This window comes from Ostrinia nubilalis, chromosome 12, assembly GCF_963855985.1.
Source record: "Ostrinia nubilalis chromosome 12, ilOstNubi1.1, whole genome shotgun sequence".
In the NCBI taxonomy this organism is placed as follows: Eukaryota; Metazoa; Arthropoda; class Insecta; order Lepidoptera; family Crambidae; genus Ostrinia; species Ostrinia nubilalis.
In genome coordinates, this window is record NC_087099.1 from 14,765,647 (window position 1) to 14,781,591 (window position 15,945).

Consider the following 15,945-nt stretch of genomic DNA (forward strand, 5'->3'; position numbering starts at 1 on the left):
AGAAGTAAAAATAACTTTGACGATGTAAATAATGCACTAACTAGAGTTTTAAGTTGGTTCACTACAAATAATCTACAACTGAATGCAAAGAAAACAAAATGTATAAAATTCTCTTTGCCTAACGTAAAAACAGTTAGTACCCAAATAGAACTTAATAATAATGCAATCGATCTGGTAGAATCTACTGTATTTCTGGGAATTACCCTGGATTCAAAACTCCAGTGGGGCTCCCATATAGAAACTCTGGCGGGAAAGCTCAGCTCAGCGGCTTTTGCAATAAAAAGGATACGGTCATTAACCGATGTTTCAACAGCTCGCTTAGTCTACTTTAGCTACTTTCATAGCCTAATGTCATATGGAATCATGCTATGGGGCAAAGCTGCAGATTTTGAAACAATATTTATTCTGCAAAAACGTGCCATAAGATACTTGTATAAAATGAAAGCAAGAGCGTCCCTTAGAGAATTGTTTAAAGAAATTGGCATTCTCACGGCCGCTTCACAATACATCTTAAACTGTATTCTATTTATTCAACAAAATATTAATGAATTCAAAAAGAAAAGTGATATTCACCAAATCAATACTAGAAATAAAAATAAATTGGCTATACCCGCTTTTAGACTTAATAAAGTGTTTGCCACCTTTATGGGACAAGGTATCCATTTTTATAACAAAGTCCCTGATAAATATAAAGAGCTACAGTACAATAAATTTAAAGGTATAGTTAAAGATCACATGCTTAAAAAAGCCTATTATACAACTCGAGATTTTCTTAATGATAAGTCATCCTGGGAGTAGGATTATGGTCCTCTCATGCTCGCACTAAAAAGAATTAAAATCGTGCTATGAAAAGTAATGTATAAACTAATCTAATTTTCTAAAATGTTATAGTGTCATGCTTCTCAATCTGGACTGTTACTTAACTTTATTATTGGTTTTTTTTTTTCTCTAAGAGATAACTTGGTATTGTCATTCTCACTAAAATGTCTCTGGGGTGGTGGCGTAGTGAGGCGGGTCGTTACATTCCCTCTAATATGGTCGAGTGAAGCGATGGCTGGTTCACTCGTCATGTCTGTGAACAGGCGCTGCTTTCGGGGACTGGTCAATCCAAGTTATTCCAACTTATGTATGCGAGTCATTTCTACTAGTATTTGGGTATGTAATCTGTAAGTCTAGATATTAGCACGTCACTACCTTGTTTAATATGCCACGCAATTTTGTATACCCATTCTTATAAGATACACTATACAAGAATGCATGGTAAATTCAGTGAACTGCTCCTGAATCGAATGTACCTGCTATTTCTATTTTTTTATATTAACCGGCAGACAGTGGTGACTGAGTTTGTTGCGGCGCTTCTTCTCAGCACTTGCCAAATGTTGGTCTCGAAGCGCTGGTAGGGTAAAAAGATTATGAGACATGTAGAGGCTCCTTAAGAGCAAAATGACGATTTGTAAGAACTATTTATTAGTCTAAACAAATAAAGAAATTTTGACTTTGACTTTGACTTTGAATTAATTCTAATATAATACCATTAAAATCTATCCATGTTAACTTTGCCCTAAGAAGATGAGATTGTCCAACAGTAACACTTACCTGGCATGATCACATTAAGAACAAAAGGGAACAAATGAACAGACAATGGGCCTTTTCAAGACGAGTGTTTAGGCACTTGGTACCATCCTAGACTGCATCCTACCTGTTTTGTTATGCATGTGCATAGAAAAAAAAGTTCGTGATATGCAATGGATACTGGGCAGAAGAAGCTTGGAGAACAAACTAAATACAAATGCATCTTAAGACCCATGTAGACATATGGCATCGACCGGTTTACAAAGTCCACTGAAGTGATACCAAACGTCAAAGAGGGTGTAGAAAATTCCTGTAAAGCTTACAAACAAAGACTAGACCGTCATGAAATCTATTTGTTGCATCCCTTCTAAATTCTGAGAATTCTGCATTCAGGCTCAGGAGAAAGCGAATAGCATCAATCTGAAAACTTATTGTAAAAGAATCGAGGTGACAAATCATGGGATATGCAGAGCTGGAACTGTCATTATTACAAATTCAATTTAATCTGATAATGGGTGATGGCTGATCACAGATAGATTAAAAAGAGGAAAAGACACTAATATCATGAATACATTTTTCGATATATGCATATCCAAAAAGTCAAATTTGTGAGACCTCCTGATCCATTATCTGTATCCATCGTTTGTACCACATTTAAAGCAAGTAAATGATGATTCAGATTCTGATTCAGCTAAATGCTCTCATTTTAAATGTGACACATAGCCCCTTCTTGCTGAAACTAAGTGTTCCTGTTATAGCCTCGATTCTTGCAGTACACTGAAAATATCATGATACAATAAATAATAGAAATTAGTGTTTTTCTTTTTGCAAAGGGTTATTAAGAGTACCTACAGCCTTTTATATGACGCTATACAATATTTGTGTACGCATTTATCAATGCCAGATGTTGTTTTTTTGCTATTTTACATATCTTTTCTAATTACCGTTAGATTAATATTAGCCTTATCTAATTACCGTGACCATAAAATTTTTGGGTCTCATTTACGCGAAAACCGCTTTGAATAATTTGACGCCTTTACGATTGTTAAATTCGTAATTTTCATGTGTTTTATATTTAAATGCGTTTAAGTCAATTAAGCCAAATTTCAAAAATAATATGGTAATTAGGCTGAGAACGCCTAATCGTGAGAATGACCGATAAGCTGTATTATTGCAATTCATCATCATCAACAGCCCTTTACAGTCCACTGCTGGACTATGAGCCTCCTCCACTATAGTGGAGGGTTTTGCCATAATCTCCACGCTAGGCAGGCGGGTTGGAGATCGCAGTTTAAAAGATTGATGTTTTTCAGAGAGCGCTGCTGCCCATTCTCTGTTTGATGTGTAGTCCCTAAGTCGCCTCTTACGACACCCGCGGGAAGAGTAGGGGTTGGTGACAAATGTATTCTACTCAATTACTAATTACTACAAATGTATTCTACTCAATTACTAATTATTGCAATTAATTACACCTATACCTGTCTAAGGGACTTATAGGAGTGTAGACTAGTGTAGAGTTATACTTTTATACGATTGTTGGTGTTATAATACTCTAACAACTATCCTTTAGTCAGCCATCTGACTAAGAGCATTATAGGAGGGTAGAGATACGGCAACCGCTGTTTAACGGCCTACTTGTACGATGTTATAGAGCTAGCATTTTAATAGAACACACGTGGTCATTTATAAAGCCAAAATGTTTACTTGTTTTAGACTGTTATACAGCTAGTAGCTGTAGTAGGACTTGTTTGTGATAATTAAAATAACCTTTTTTTACTATCTGTACAAAAGTGTTTCAATGGTTCGCATGTACACTGTAGGCTGTTAAAAGGACTATATGTGTTGTCCATTAACATCAATAGCAGTTTATTTGTCCACAAGTACTACTCTTATTTGCTTTAAGCTGAACACGAATGTGAATGTGATATTCTATTACACATTTCCCCAAGCCTGTTTTTAGTTGTTCATGGTGGTTCTGTACATGATGCAGAGGAAAATATTATGCCTGAACCTGAAATTTCCCTTCAAAATATACCAGATATCAGAGTGTGATGATTGCAGTTCTTGTGATAGTGAATACCATTTTGATTTGGACAATTATTTAACCTTTCGCAAAAAAAAATAAGAACATGGGCTATTGAAAATCGTATTCCTCATTCCGCTTTGAATAAATTGTCAAGCATAATAAACGAATTTAAACCGGGAACACTGCCGTCTGATGCTTTAGGTATTCATACTTGACTATTAGTACCTGGGCTAGGCGATTTAACGGACATTAATATTTTTTATTGCGGATCTCTAAAATTTCAGTATTTGAAAGAATTAAAGATACACAATTGACCTGAACTAGGTATATCTTAAAGCTGTACATAAGTTCACATTAGAATAAATTTATAGACATTAGCGCTGTAGTGGTACAAATGTGGAACTTCATATAGATAACAGCATTCTAACAGAACACATGTGAACCTAATATACGCTCACCGCATTAAATTGGAGTTATAACAGTTCACATAGCCGTATTTCATTTCCACCATTTTGTTCTACATAACCTAAAATATTTACCAAATAAATCTCCAAAATTAATGCAGATTTATCACAAAATTCGCAGATAGAGCGATTGAGTTTTGGTTTCATGTTATAATTAATTACCGTAATATAATTATAATGCCAATCCAATATCAAAAACTGAAAATTGTAGATTTCCTCTCAGCCAGTTTTAAATATTTTAAAATGAATATCGTGTTTTTACAGAGGCGCGTAAATATTTTAGCTGTAAATATGTATACATTTCACGATAAAGTTGCATTCCCAATGGCATTAACATTATTAAGTATTTAAAACCCGTGTTATTATTTGCATAAATGATTATCCGCCCGAGTTGTTTCCCTCTTGGCACTCACGTACAAATACCAAACTAATATTAAAATGTGGAAATAATTTAAGACACACGTGAACTTTAGGTAGCATTGGAGTACTTTTGTCGGACTTTATAACTTTGAAAGCTGTGCATTTAGCCACTTGTTACTCTTTATTGTCCTCACGTACGTTGTATGGTTCACACTGCGTCCCATATAGTGCCGTAAGTCAGCCTTAAGTACGATGTTACTACTTAAACTGCTATTATAATGCTATTATACTGCTAATGTACAGCCATAGTGAACTTAAAGCTGTCTAATTTGTGCCCAAACTGGTTCTATAAAAGCATTATAGCAAGCTATACAGCTAGTTATTAGCCTATTGTCCAGTCCCATCATTCAGGCACTTTGCTTAATAATCTGTGCTTAGGGGATCGGGTTTACTGCACACCTGGCAGCCGTGACGTCACATCAACGCTCTCGTATGGCACGGGGCGAACGCGATGAGGTGTGCAGGTGACTGCGTAGCGAGGGAGAATCGCATTCTAGCGAGGTGCGCAGTTAGTTCGGGTTTTACTTCAGGCTGCTGACTTTTTTTCGGGCGTAAACAAAAATGGTTTAAAACGAGTTAAAGTTGTGTAGCGTCTGCCGTCTGTTCTTCTGTCTTCTTCGGTTCTGGCGGTGGCTTCTGCACCAGCCGTCGGTCGTCAGGCAGGAACGATGCTACTATGGCTGAAGCTGAAAGGAAATGTACATAAGATAAAGTATATGCTCTAAATTTTGTTCTTTACGAATTGTTATAAAAAATAGTGCGAGTGTTTTCCACGTAAGCGAGTCGCAACAAGTTTTTATATAAGCGCTTTTCGTGATTGAAAACACTAAAGGATTCTCCATAGCTACCAACTTTCCTTTGCCATTAGCCATTTTTCCATCGAGGTCTAATCTGTTTCTAACAGGTTGTTCTTCTATGAGTTGTATGGTAGATATCGCTTTATAGCTATTAGATTAGACCATGTGGATTGTCAGTCCCAACTTGTTTTATTTTAGCTATCTTAATTGAGTAGTGTACTTGTTCTTTACGGCAAAGACAACTTACAACCAAACATAGAAGCGAAGACGTAGAAGCCAGCTTCGCAGTTGTTGACCAGCAGATAGTTGAGGATCTGGACGAAGGCGATGGTGCCCACACGAGCCCCCGTGAGCGTCAACCCCAGTGCTAGTACCCTGAAATATTAGAAGAAAACTATTTTAACACTCGCTACTATCTGAAGCATCTTGCTTTTCAAGCACAAAAACTTTCATTAATTTTTCAAATTTTACCAAATACATGACATAATTATTTTTTCCCATCGTCAAAATCTCAAAAAATATTAGTACCTACTTAATGCTAATGCTAAGCTTTTTCGCTGCTTTGCTTCGCGCCCTCGCTTTTTAGAAAAGCTATTTTCCAATGTGTCGTAACCTTAGTAACTTTACCTAAGATTATCCGAAAAAGTGCGACCGCGATAGCGTTTACACCCCAAGAACTACTAGTCCCATCAGCAGCACTCTATCACAATGCGTCGAAACAGCTTAATTGTAACTTTACCTTAGATTTGTTGGGAACAGTGCGACGGCTATAGCAGTGTACAGCCCAAGCACTACCAGCCCCATTAGCAGCACCAGAAACAGCGCAGCACTGGCGATGGTGTTGGGCACGAGGTTCATGATCACGCCCGAGAGCCCGCAAACCGCAGTGATGATGATCACCATGTTGCGACGACCCACCGTATTCAGGAACTGAAATTGAATTTCACTTTTTTGTTTCATGCCAGTCTTATTTTAAGATTATACAAAAATAAAAGTAAGCACTAATACTACATAAATTTATTTATTTATTTATTTATTATTAGGCATACACAACAAGTAACAATCACAAATAATATAAGTATAAAGAAAGTAACTTATGCTATAAATATACTAAGTATAAATATCAACTATACTAAGTTTTACTCTTTGTTTTCATATCTGTAGTAACTAAGTATAGGGATGGCGCGCGCGCAGTGAGTGAATGTATGTGTGAGTGAGTGTATGTTTGAGTGAGTGTGTATGTGTGAGTGTGTTTTTCTTTTTTAGTTTATGGCACAGATCAGTGCAAGAGGCAAACTAAGGTAGGTGGTGCTGCACCACCTACTCCACCGTGCAATAAAGGTTATAGTGCGAAGTTTAATTAAGAGAGTTACCTAGCTATTAATGTAGTACATATTTTTAATTGTAAGTAGGTATAAACTACCCAATATTGCCAAAAATCTACCTCTCTACGTCAAGTGGCAGATCACAAAACTTCTGAATTATTTAAAAACTCATAGCACGGTTGGCACCTTTTTAATAAAGAATTTAAATTTTTAACTTACGAAGTTGAGGACGAGACTGAGGAAGGACTGCATTGCACCAACAGCCAGCACGATCAACATGGCGGTGTTGTTCAGCGAACACGGTACTACATCTGGCTGAAAAGAAAAAATTACAAATATTAGGTAGGTACTTTATTTTTTATTGGTTGTACGTGGTTTAGGTGGGGGAGTGTTGTAGTAAAAAACTTAGGTCCTGAAGTCTTATAATAATGAGTTCTTTATGAAGACTCGAGTCTGTGTCCATCTTAAGTCTTTGCTTCTTATAAAAAAACTTGATTCTCGACTGCGGGACCTCGTGACTGAGCCTTTTTAAAATAATTCGACTGTCTTCCGAGTCCTTAACTGAAATCTTTGGAAAGGGCGGCGTTTGAAATAGGACTGAAAAGGACTCTTCATGACTCGCCAGATAATTTATTGTCGTGCAAAATGATTTGAGTCTGAAGTTATTATTTTACAACACTACGGCTTAGTTGTAGTTGCACCACCTAACTTTGACCGTAAATAGTTACGGTTCGAGACAGGTATAAACGTTAACTGGTCTTTTTGTGTGGAGTTTGACATATTTTCGACGTTTGTCAAAGTTAAAGTAAGATGGTCCAACCCAGCCTTAGTAGGGTTATTCTTCATAATTATACCTAATTCTTGTTCTAAGCGGAGAATTATGATGACCTAAAAAAACTTACGTCAACCACCGGTGGCGAGGCGCCGTGCGATCGGAGGACGTCACAGACGGTCTGGTTCATGGGAGAGTCATTCTCTATGGTCTCCATAAACTGGTTCGCGATGGTCGGGAACCATACAATCAGAGATCCTATTCTGAAAGATGGAAAGAGTTAATTTGTAAACTTCTAGAAGATGGATGAATATTTAGTTACTTGAAGTAATAGATGACTTTGTGGTTTTCTTCTGCTTGTGTCTCTGTTCAATTTCGTTGGGTTACTCTGCCTTGATTTAAAAACATCTTCCATACTATAGTTGGATGTAAAATACAGTCTATTTTTAATCCTTTTCGTGTGGTTATTCATCAGACAATACGGTTTCAGGCCGTAAAGCAGATTTTAGAACATACAATGCACTACTATTTCAGGAAACCTAACCTCCGAGATTTTGAAGCCAGTGTACTTATTCAATATCAGTTTTCAGGTTTTCAAAGAAGCGCTTTTAAAACCAATCAAAAGCGTAACTAATAACTATAAACTGAAAGACCATTCCTATCACCTCTATGTCGTTAAAATAGATCAAGTTTTAGATTTATCATCTTACGACAAGAAAGATAAATAGTACAATTTATTTAAGGCTTAAGATACAGGGTAAAACCTCAAAGATTACCATATATGGTTTATGGCGTGCAATACAAACACGATAAGTTAGTAAATGATATTTATAGGTACTTACTGTTGGAATACAAAAAGCATTGTCATAATAATCATGTACTTTAGCAGAGGTGCCCTGACCAGCGGGGCGAATTGCTCTTTGGCAGATTTGGGTTTGTCATTCTCTGGTCGTTCTTCCATTAGAAGGCCTTTAACCTAAAAAATATAATGATTGGTTAAGTCCTCCGTTGCCAGTACCTTGCCGAGCATATGCCTTCACTGCTTGGGTTTTTATTAGCGGTCAAGCTGTAGATCCTGGCTATGCAGGAGTTGCAGCGGTGGGAACGAGAGGTGAGAACAGTCCCGATTATCTACCTTGCCATGCACCAAATACCTTAAACTAAAAAATGTAGTAGGTACCTGTAACTCCTCTTTATTTTTGCTGAATCTATTGTTTATCCTGTGTATCCGCCTCAGGATTGCCAAAGCCTCTTCCTCGTTTCCTTTTGAGTAGGCAAACTTGGGACTTTCGCTTATGAACAGGAGGAAAAATGCAGAGATCGCGCTGGGTGCGGAAAACAGCAGCATTAAGGTCCTCCAGGAGTTCCAATAAATGCCCAGACCTTCGATGTAGTACGAGTATGACAGAGGTATCACCGGAATTGCTATCACTGGGGACAAATAAAATTAAATGTAGTTAGGCTAACTGGAAGGACAACGAGCATAGGTATTTAAAAAACTTTTACTCTGGTAGGTAGGTAGAAGTCATTTTCTAAGATGACGTTATTCAAAAAAGATGTCGAAGTTTTCAATGAGAACTGTTGACTATAATCAGTATTTTATTGTGACTGCATTTTGTCAAATGAACCTTTAGATAGAGTGATGATAAAATAAAGCGGTAAAATTCTCACAAGCAATCACTGAAAAGCTTTTACTCTAGGTCGACAATAACGTGCATTTACCTGCCATAATGCCCTGCGCGAGAATAAAGATGCTGGTGACCAGCATTACCACCAGGTTCCTTTTAGCCATGGGCACGCTCTCACTGAGCATGGACATCGAAAGCGAGTACTGGCCTGATGCCCTGAAGTGGAGAAACAGGTAATGTTAGTATCCACTAGCTTTATACAAGACTTTTCTTTATGAGAAGCTGAAGAACCAGTCCAGCAGTCCAAAAAATAAGTAGTTCTAGGTACTAATGGGGAAAAGAAAACCTTCGACATAGCTTAAAATAAAAATGAACGCCCGGTAAGTTCCTTGTTTTATTGTAGTAATAACATTGCCCCGGAACACATTGTCTGACGCGAACTCTCAAGACAATACCGGTTGCACGCGGCTCCACGCGGCAGTCGCGGCCGATGCTATGTAGAGAAAAAATAGGTTGATCTTTTTTTTTTTGAAAATATTATGAACATCTGCGACATCCATCAAATTACTTACAATGCAGTAGCGACGAATTGCAGAATTAGCAGCATGATCCAGTTGACTGATAAACTGGCGATAGCGTTGAACACAAACCCGCACAGCAGGGAGATGATGATGGTATTGCGCCGGCCTCGAGTGTCGCCGATGTAGCCCCATACTGGGGAACCCAGCAATGCGCCTGGAGGAAAAAAAGGAATGAGGAACTTTGGTATATGAAAAGAGGAACCGACTCTGCTTCCTTGGGTAAATAGACGAAATTAACAGACATTAAATAAGTCCTGTATTAATTATGACACACGCCACAATTGGGAGGGCGGGCTCATAGTTCGTTTCGTCCGTTGGGACCAAAAGTTCACAAGTGGCGACCACGGACTGGAAGTAGCGTAGGCACTGCCACTCAGTGGACCCACGATCTAGTTAAGGTTGCGGGAAACTCTGCATGCGGGCAGTGCAAGACCAAAATAATCCTTGGGGGACCTTTGAGCAGTGGCGTAACTATACCATCCGAGGCTCGTGGCAAATTATGTGCATAGGGCCCTTGGCGAATATAGGGCTATTTTTCAAGGGGGTCCCGGGACCATTGCGAGGGGGGGGGATTAGGGTCTTTGGCCGGGGCCCCCTCAGGTCGGGGCCCGTGGTTTTTTGCCAGCCCTGTCACCCTATAGTTACGCCACTGCCTTTGAGGTGATTCTACTTACCGACAATAGGGGCGGCGGCCAACAGCCCCTGCTGCCCACTCGTGGTGCCAAGCTCGCAAGCACTGGTGGGGATGATGAGGGTAGTGCTGTAGGCGATCGCAGCGAAGGCTATGATAAGGAACCCGGTCAGCGCCACCAGAAGGTAGCTGTAGAGACCAAAACCTGGAAAAAAGTTGTTGATTGACTGTTATTCTAGCTACCACCATCTTGCCTAAGTCTGTCGCCATAACAACAATGTTAACAGCATTGTTGTGCTCCGGCTGTTAGAGGTAAGATAGTCAGTTCCTCCGTGGTTGAGGATTCCGGGTGAAGCTCGCTTCCGCCTTCGGCCTGATCATCACATACCATCAGGTGAGAAATGATCGAATTGATCGAATTGCTCTGCTACCGTTTAGCGGTTTATTTTTGAGGACTATAGTCGTAGTCCAAGAGATAAATAAGATAATTATGACCATTGCGCAATAAGAAAGCCTGAAATCGCAGTAGTTAGAGTCTTTAGTGTATGAATCCAGCTCACGGATCGTACATAATTCATAATGCTTGGAAAACAAGTACTTTGCACTATAGATTTGAAAGTAATAATTTATCTAATCATTATGGTATAAGATTTAGATAGAAAGATAGATATGAAGTTTCATTTTAACGATTCATTCTCGATTTCACATTAATGAAATTAGTAAAAATATCTAATATACTCGTATTTATCTTATTATCTTTTTTAGTAGTTACCTATGATTTTTTTTTCAGTATCAAACTCTTAGATTCTAAGAGCTGATTTAATTTAGCTTAATGGTAATCAAAGATTTATTATGTAGTGATTAATTATAACTTGCGTGAGTGATAAGATTTAATACGTCATTTACCTACGTAGATAATCGCGTGTTTATATCCCACCAAGGGACTTTGGTGTGTGATAAGCACTCTAATGTCTTGGTACCACAATCGTTAGCTTTTAACACCTTAGGTATTAGGTACTGTGTCTGCTCCATCATCATCAGCAGGAGCACGACCCTCTACAATTTAAGGTGAATGAAGGATTCCCTCTGGCCAGACTGGTTGAAGAGCTCTACATCCACTATGCAATGCCATAACTTAGCCGTTTGCTGTTTTTCTTGAGCAGTATTAATTATTTTCGCGCACATTTTACTATCTTATCCGAAAACACAATTATTATTGTACTTAAGTAGTCCGAATCAATACTAAGGGTAAACAGTTGGTAATAATTACGGAATTATTCTGTTTCGTAAGAACATAAGCAAATTAAATTCATACATAGAGCAAAGGCCTTGGCATTATTTGTTGGTCAGCCGGTTGAATGCAGCTAATAGCTTTAAAGGGTACCTACTAAGGTATTTGATCGGCACCCTGTAGCTAAATTGAAGCAGTCTATTAGGTAGAGCTACATCCAGAGACAACCTACCGTATAAAGGTAGGCTAGGAGACTTGAATCTCTATAGAAAAAAAAGTTTTTGGGTCAATTTGAAATCGTCATTTTACGGATGGCGAGTAATGATGTTCGATGCAAATAAACGATATTTCAACCAGTATCTATCGACTTGTAGTAGGTATTTTTGGGAGAATTCATTGCCAGGAAATAGTTCCTCAAAAAATTAATTTCCTATTTTGAAAAAAAAAACTTCAATTACTCCTTAAAACTCCTTTTAAAGTATAAATGTCCTTTTTAGGATTTTGATATTGGGTTGTTAGTTCATTTATTGTCATTAATTGTTCAAAAGGATTTGTTAGAATAAATTACACTTTATGTATTAAATACATACATACCAGCCTTATTAATCGCCTCTTCGAAAGGAATCTTTCCATCTGAGTATTGAAGGGTAGAGTTCTCGTCTTTATCATTCGAAGACATTTTAGTTATAGTTTATTTACACCAGCACTTTTAACACAATTAAATTGAGATTCTAAAACATTGAATTTATTTATTAATAAATCATAAATTAAAAAAGACAAGACCGTTTATGATGCGAATGTAAGAACACTACATTAAGAATGCCAAATTGTTTATCTATGTAAAAAAGATAATTGTTCTGCGGCGAACAGGTTTGTATTCAGGGCGTATTACATGGCTTCTAAAAGGGGTGCGGTATATACACCTTTTGTAGTAATTAATAATCAATTGTTAACACTCATAAGTACCATTACCATTAGTAATATCAAAACCTATTTTTAACCTTTGTAATCTACTATTTAATTTTGTAAATACAGACACGCGGCATCTCAAGCAAGCATCATGGGATCAAAGAAGTGTGTATTTGATTGGTGGTAGAAGTCAATTAAAAGCAACAACGACAACTATAGTTATTAAATATTCTATCTGCGAAGGGTGTTATGATAGTCCATTTAAAGGACGAAGCACACTTAATCTACCTGGAAACGGATGGTAACCGTAGCAACTCGAGTATTCTTTATATGAAACTCCGTAATGCAACGCACACTTATCCGCACCGTAACGTAAACGCCTCGCCTCGTGGTTGACAGTGCGGCGAAAGGCGATACGATGTTGATCCGTTTCCGAGCTGATAAGTACTTATTTTTTGCGCCCTTTATTCCCTGAATGCGGCCCTGTATCACACGCGAAATCAAGTGGCATTTACTAACAAAAATTACACAAATTGATGCAATCATTAACACGTGAAGTGATAAGAATACAAATGGATTATCGATCGCGTTTATTCTTTAAGAACTTGTTTACTTCAGAAAGTAACTAATCAATTGATGACTATCTTCAGTGTACGGGCTAACCGCACATAAAATTGTACATTTCTTACTTGACCTAGTTTAAATTTCGCTAAGTTAGCTTTACGTCATTGCTCGTCACTATGCGTTACGATATTGGTGAATTCAATAAATCAGTGTAGGTACGTTTAACACTCGTCGGGTTTGGTTATTAGTACTAGCTGTCCTCGGAGTCACCATCCTTTCAGCGTCCCTTAGCCAATCCTTAATGAGTGATTTACTACCGCAACATTCAGATTTCGCAGTCATTTTAAAATATCAATTATTTAATCAGGTATGATCGTGGTCTAAAACCTGCTTTGTTCTGCATTAAAATAATATTTTCTTCGTAAGTACATTTAAATTAGTTATTTTGAAAAGTTTTTCAGGCGTGTACTTATTGTACAATAATTAATTTTAGTGCTATCCTTGTTTATTAGAATAGAAGAATAGAAAATCAATTCATGTGTGCAGGGTACTTTATTGTATGTAAGTAGGTATTATTTATTTTCTTGTCACATGGTAAATACAGGTGGTAAATAATATTTTACCACCTGTATTTACCATGTGACAAGCAAATAAATAAATAACGAGGCCGACATGTTATTGATAATTTCATACAATCAACAGCACCATAAAAACGCACGTTTTTGTTGCACTACATAAAATGCCACAGTGTTTAGCTTGATTAGGTCTGTCCATGATACATATATAGAACACAGTAATCTAACATAATAAGTAATAGAACATAATCCTAGACTGCATCTCACTTAACACCAGGTGCGTGCGATTGCGGTCAAATAACTGGCTTGTCATGCATAAAAAAGGTACTACTTAGTAACTACCTACTGACGTAATTGTGCTTTAAATCTTCATTAAGTATACCAATCTTAACACGTTGCCTCTATTTACGAGTATAATGAAAACGCATGCGTATTGCGTGCAAAGCGCACAAGAACTGCTTACGAGATTTGGGTCTTAGAAACGGACTTAAAGTTAATTGATGCAGGAGATAAATGGAATTATAGGGTACTTCTCATTTACACTCAAATTTGATGGTCACACAATAATAGTTCATAAACGGTATAAGTTAGAACAATAACTTTGAAATCAGGTGATAACATATCTATTTAGCTACATACAAATTAAATTTTATCGTAATAGAAGCAAAAATAATACGAAAACATCACATGAAACTATACAAAACGGGGTCATTTTTCGCGTTCTCATCGTGTCACACCTTCGGTTGCAATGAAACATTTGGTTACTGCATTCACAATTTTCATTCAATTTGTGTGTAGCATATACTAAAATCATCGTAATTAAATATACTTTCCACACAATAGTCAAAAAAATATCTTCTTATAATTATTTCGAATTGAGGAAGGAAAATGCGTTGGTCACACGATTTTAGGTACCTAAAATTTTGAGTAATCATACAAGATTGCCGTTAAACCGAACACCATCAACCAATCACTGTGTTCTATTCGGTTAACGTCAGTCGCGCTCCTGCCATTGCGGAGGTGAGATAAGTCGATCATCGCTCCGCGAAAAAAATACGTAACTTTTTGTGATTATCCATAGACATTCCGTCGCTTGCTTGATCAATATTTTCTACTTCTAAAATTTAAACAATTTAATTGAAACTTAGGCCATTGAAAACTTAACATGTTAGACTTATTTGTGTAGTATTCGACTTGAACCGTTAAACTCAAATTTAGGGATAATGAATAAAAAACTAAAATTTTCGTCATCTTCGTGGCATCACCTTCGTGGTGTTTTATACACGAAGGTGATTTTAGGCCACGAAAGTGATTTCTTGCTTTGGTTTATTTTAAAATATAATGACTGGTGTTTAAGTTTTTACAATATTTTAATAACGAATAAATTATACGTGTTAAGTAGAGTTCAGTACATCAATAAAAAAATAAGGGCCTCGTATTTTTTGTCTGTATGACTGTATGTATGTCTGTATATGTGACTGTGTATCTGTTTGTAAGATAAATTTAATCTGAAGTTTGAGTTAAAAGTTGTACAACAAAAATACGAGGCCATCTGGCCTCAATAAATAAACATATTTTTTGTTGAGGGACTGATAAGTTAAGAGTTCTTTTTTATTGAGGTACTGATAATCCTTTTTTTTTTCTCCGCCCTTGATGACGAGAAATGCTCAATAGACGAAAAGTGGAACCATATCAAAGTGGCCTACACAGAGACCAGCTTTTCCGTCTTGGGTCACAACACGCACACGCGCGAGGACTGGATGTCACAATCCACATGGCAGCTGATCAGCGACCGTAGAGAGCTGCACCTAAAGTTGCTACAAACCACCGACGTGCAACTTATAGCCACCCTCAGACAGCAGTACCGTCAGATGCGCAGGAAAATCTACCGCAGCACGCGGAAAGACAAAAGGCTGTGGGCTGACGGGGTTGCTGACAAGGCCCAACTCGCTGCTAACACTGGCAATCTGAGAGAGCTGTACAAAGTGACGAAAACCTTGGCAGGAAGTAGTAGACCAAAGAAGAAGCCTCTTAAGTCAAGTGATGGAGAGCTTATTGTGTCGTCTGAAGGGCAACTGCAACGATGGCGTGAACACTTTCAGGAGGTCTTCCGCCCTACCTTGACTACAGCCACCACCACGCCTGAGCCACCGCAGCACACCTCTACTCCACCTAGGCTGCTCGACATCAATGTGGAACCACCATCACACGACGAAGTGGCCAAAGCTATCCTATCCCTCAAGATTGGCAAGGCCCCAGGACTCGACCTTATCACCGCAGAAATGCTGAGAGTCGATGTAAACTCCGCCGCCGACGTTCTGACACCTCTCATCGAAAACCTCTGGATGGAAGAGGAACTCCCAGACGATTGGAATAAGGGGCTTTTAATTACTGTGCCAAAGAAGGGGGATCTAAGCCAGTGTAGCAATTGGAGAGGTATCACTTTGCTC

The 15,945-nt window shown here is 37.9% G+C and overlaps 1 protein-coding gene across 1 annotated transcript; it reads right to left on the reverse strand.

The window, feature by feature from the left end:
* Positions 1 to 4,787: 4,787 nt before the first annotated feature.
* On the reverse strand, positions 4,788 to 12,266 carry LOC135077029 (synaptic vesicle 2-related protein-like). Its single transcript, XM_063971621.1, has 11 exons — positions 12,042 to 12,266; positions 10,260 to 10,421; positions 9,577 to 9,739; positions 9,099 to 9,220; positions 8,557 to 8,807; positions 8,219 to 8,352; positions 7,507 to 7,639; positions 6,824 to 6,919; positions 6,019 to 6,209; positions 5,527 to 5,654; positions 4,788 to 5,168 (listed from the first exon to the last, which is right to left on the reverse strand). Exons 1-11 carry the CDS (start codon positions 12,124 to 12,126, stop codon positions 5,059 to 5,061), a joined length of 1,575 nt encoding a protein of 524 aa, XP_063827691.1. The 5' UTR covers positions 12,127 to 12,266; the 3' UTR covers positions 4,788 to 5,058.
* Between the last annotated feature and the right edge of the window lie 3,679 nt (positions 12,267 to 15,945).

Bases quoted from the DNA above. Each gene is read 5' to 3' on its own strand.
- LOC135077029 (XM_063971621.1), bottom strand. From the start codon at position 12,126: ATGTCTTCGAATGATAAAGACGAGAACTCTACCCTTCAATACTCAGAT. The intron at 8,353-8,556 runs GTACCTACTACA...TATATTTTTTAG, and splicing joins AAAATAAAGAGGAGTTACAG to GTTAAAGGCCTTCTAATGGA. The intron at 7,640-8,218 runs GTAAGTACCTAT...TCCATCTTTCAG, and splicing joins ATGCTTTTTGTATTCCAACA to AATAGGATCTCTGATTGTAT.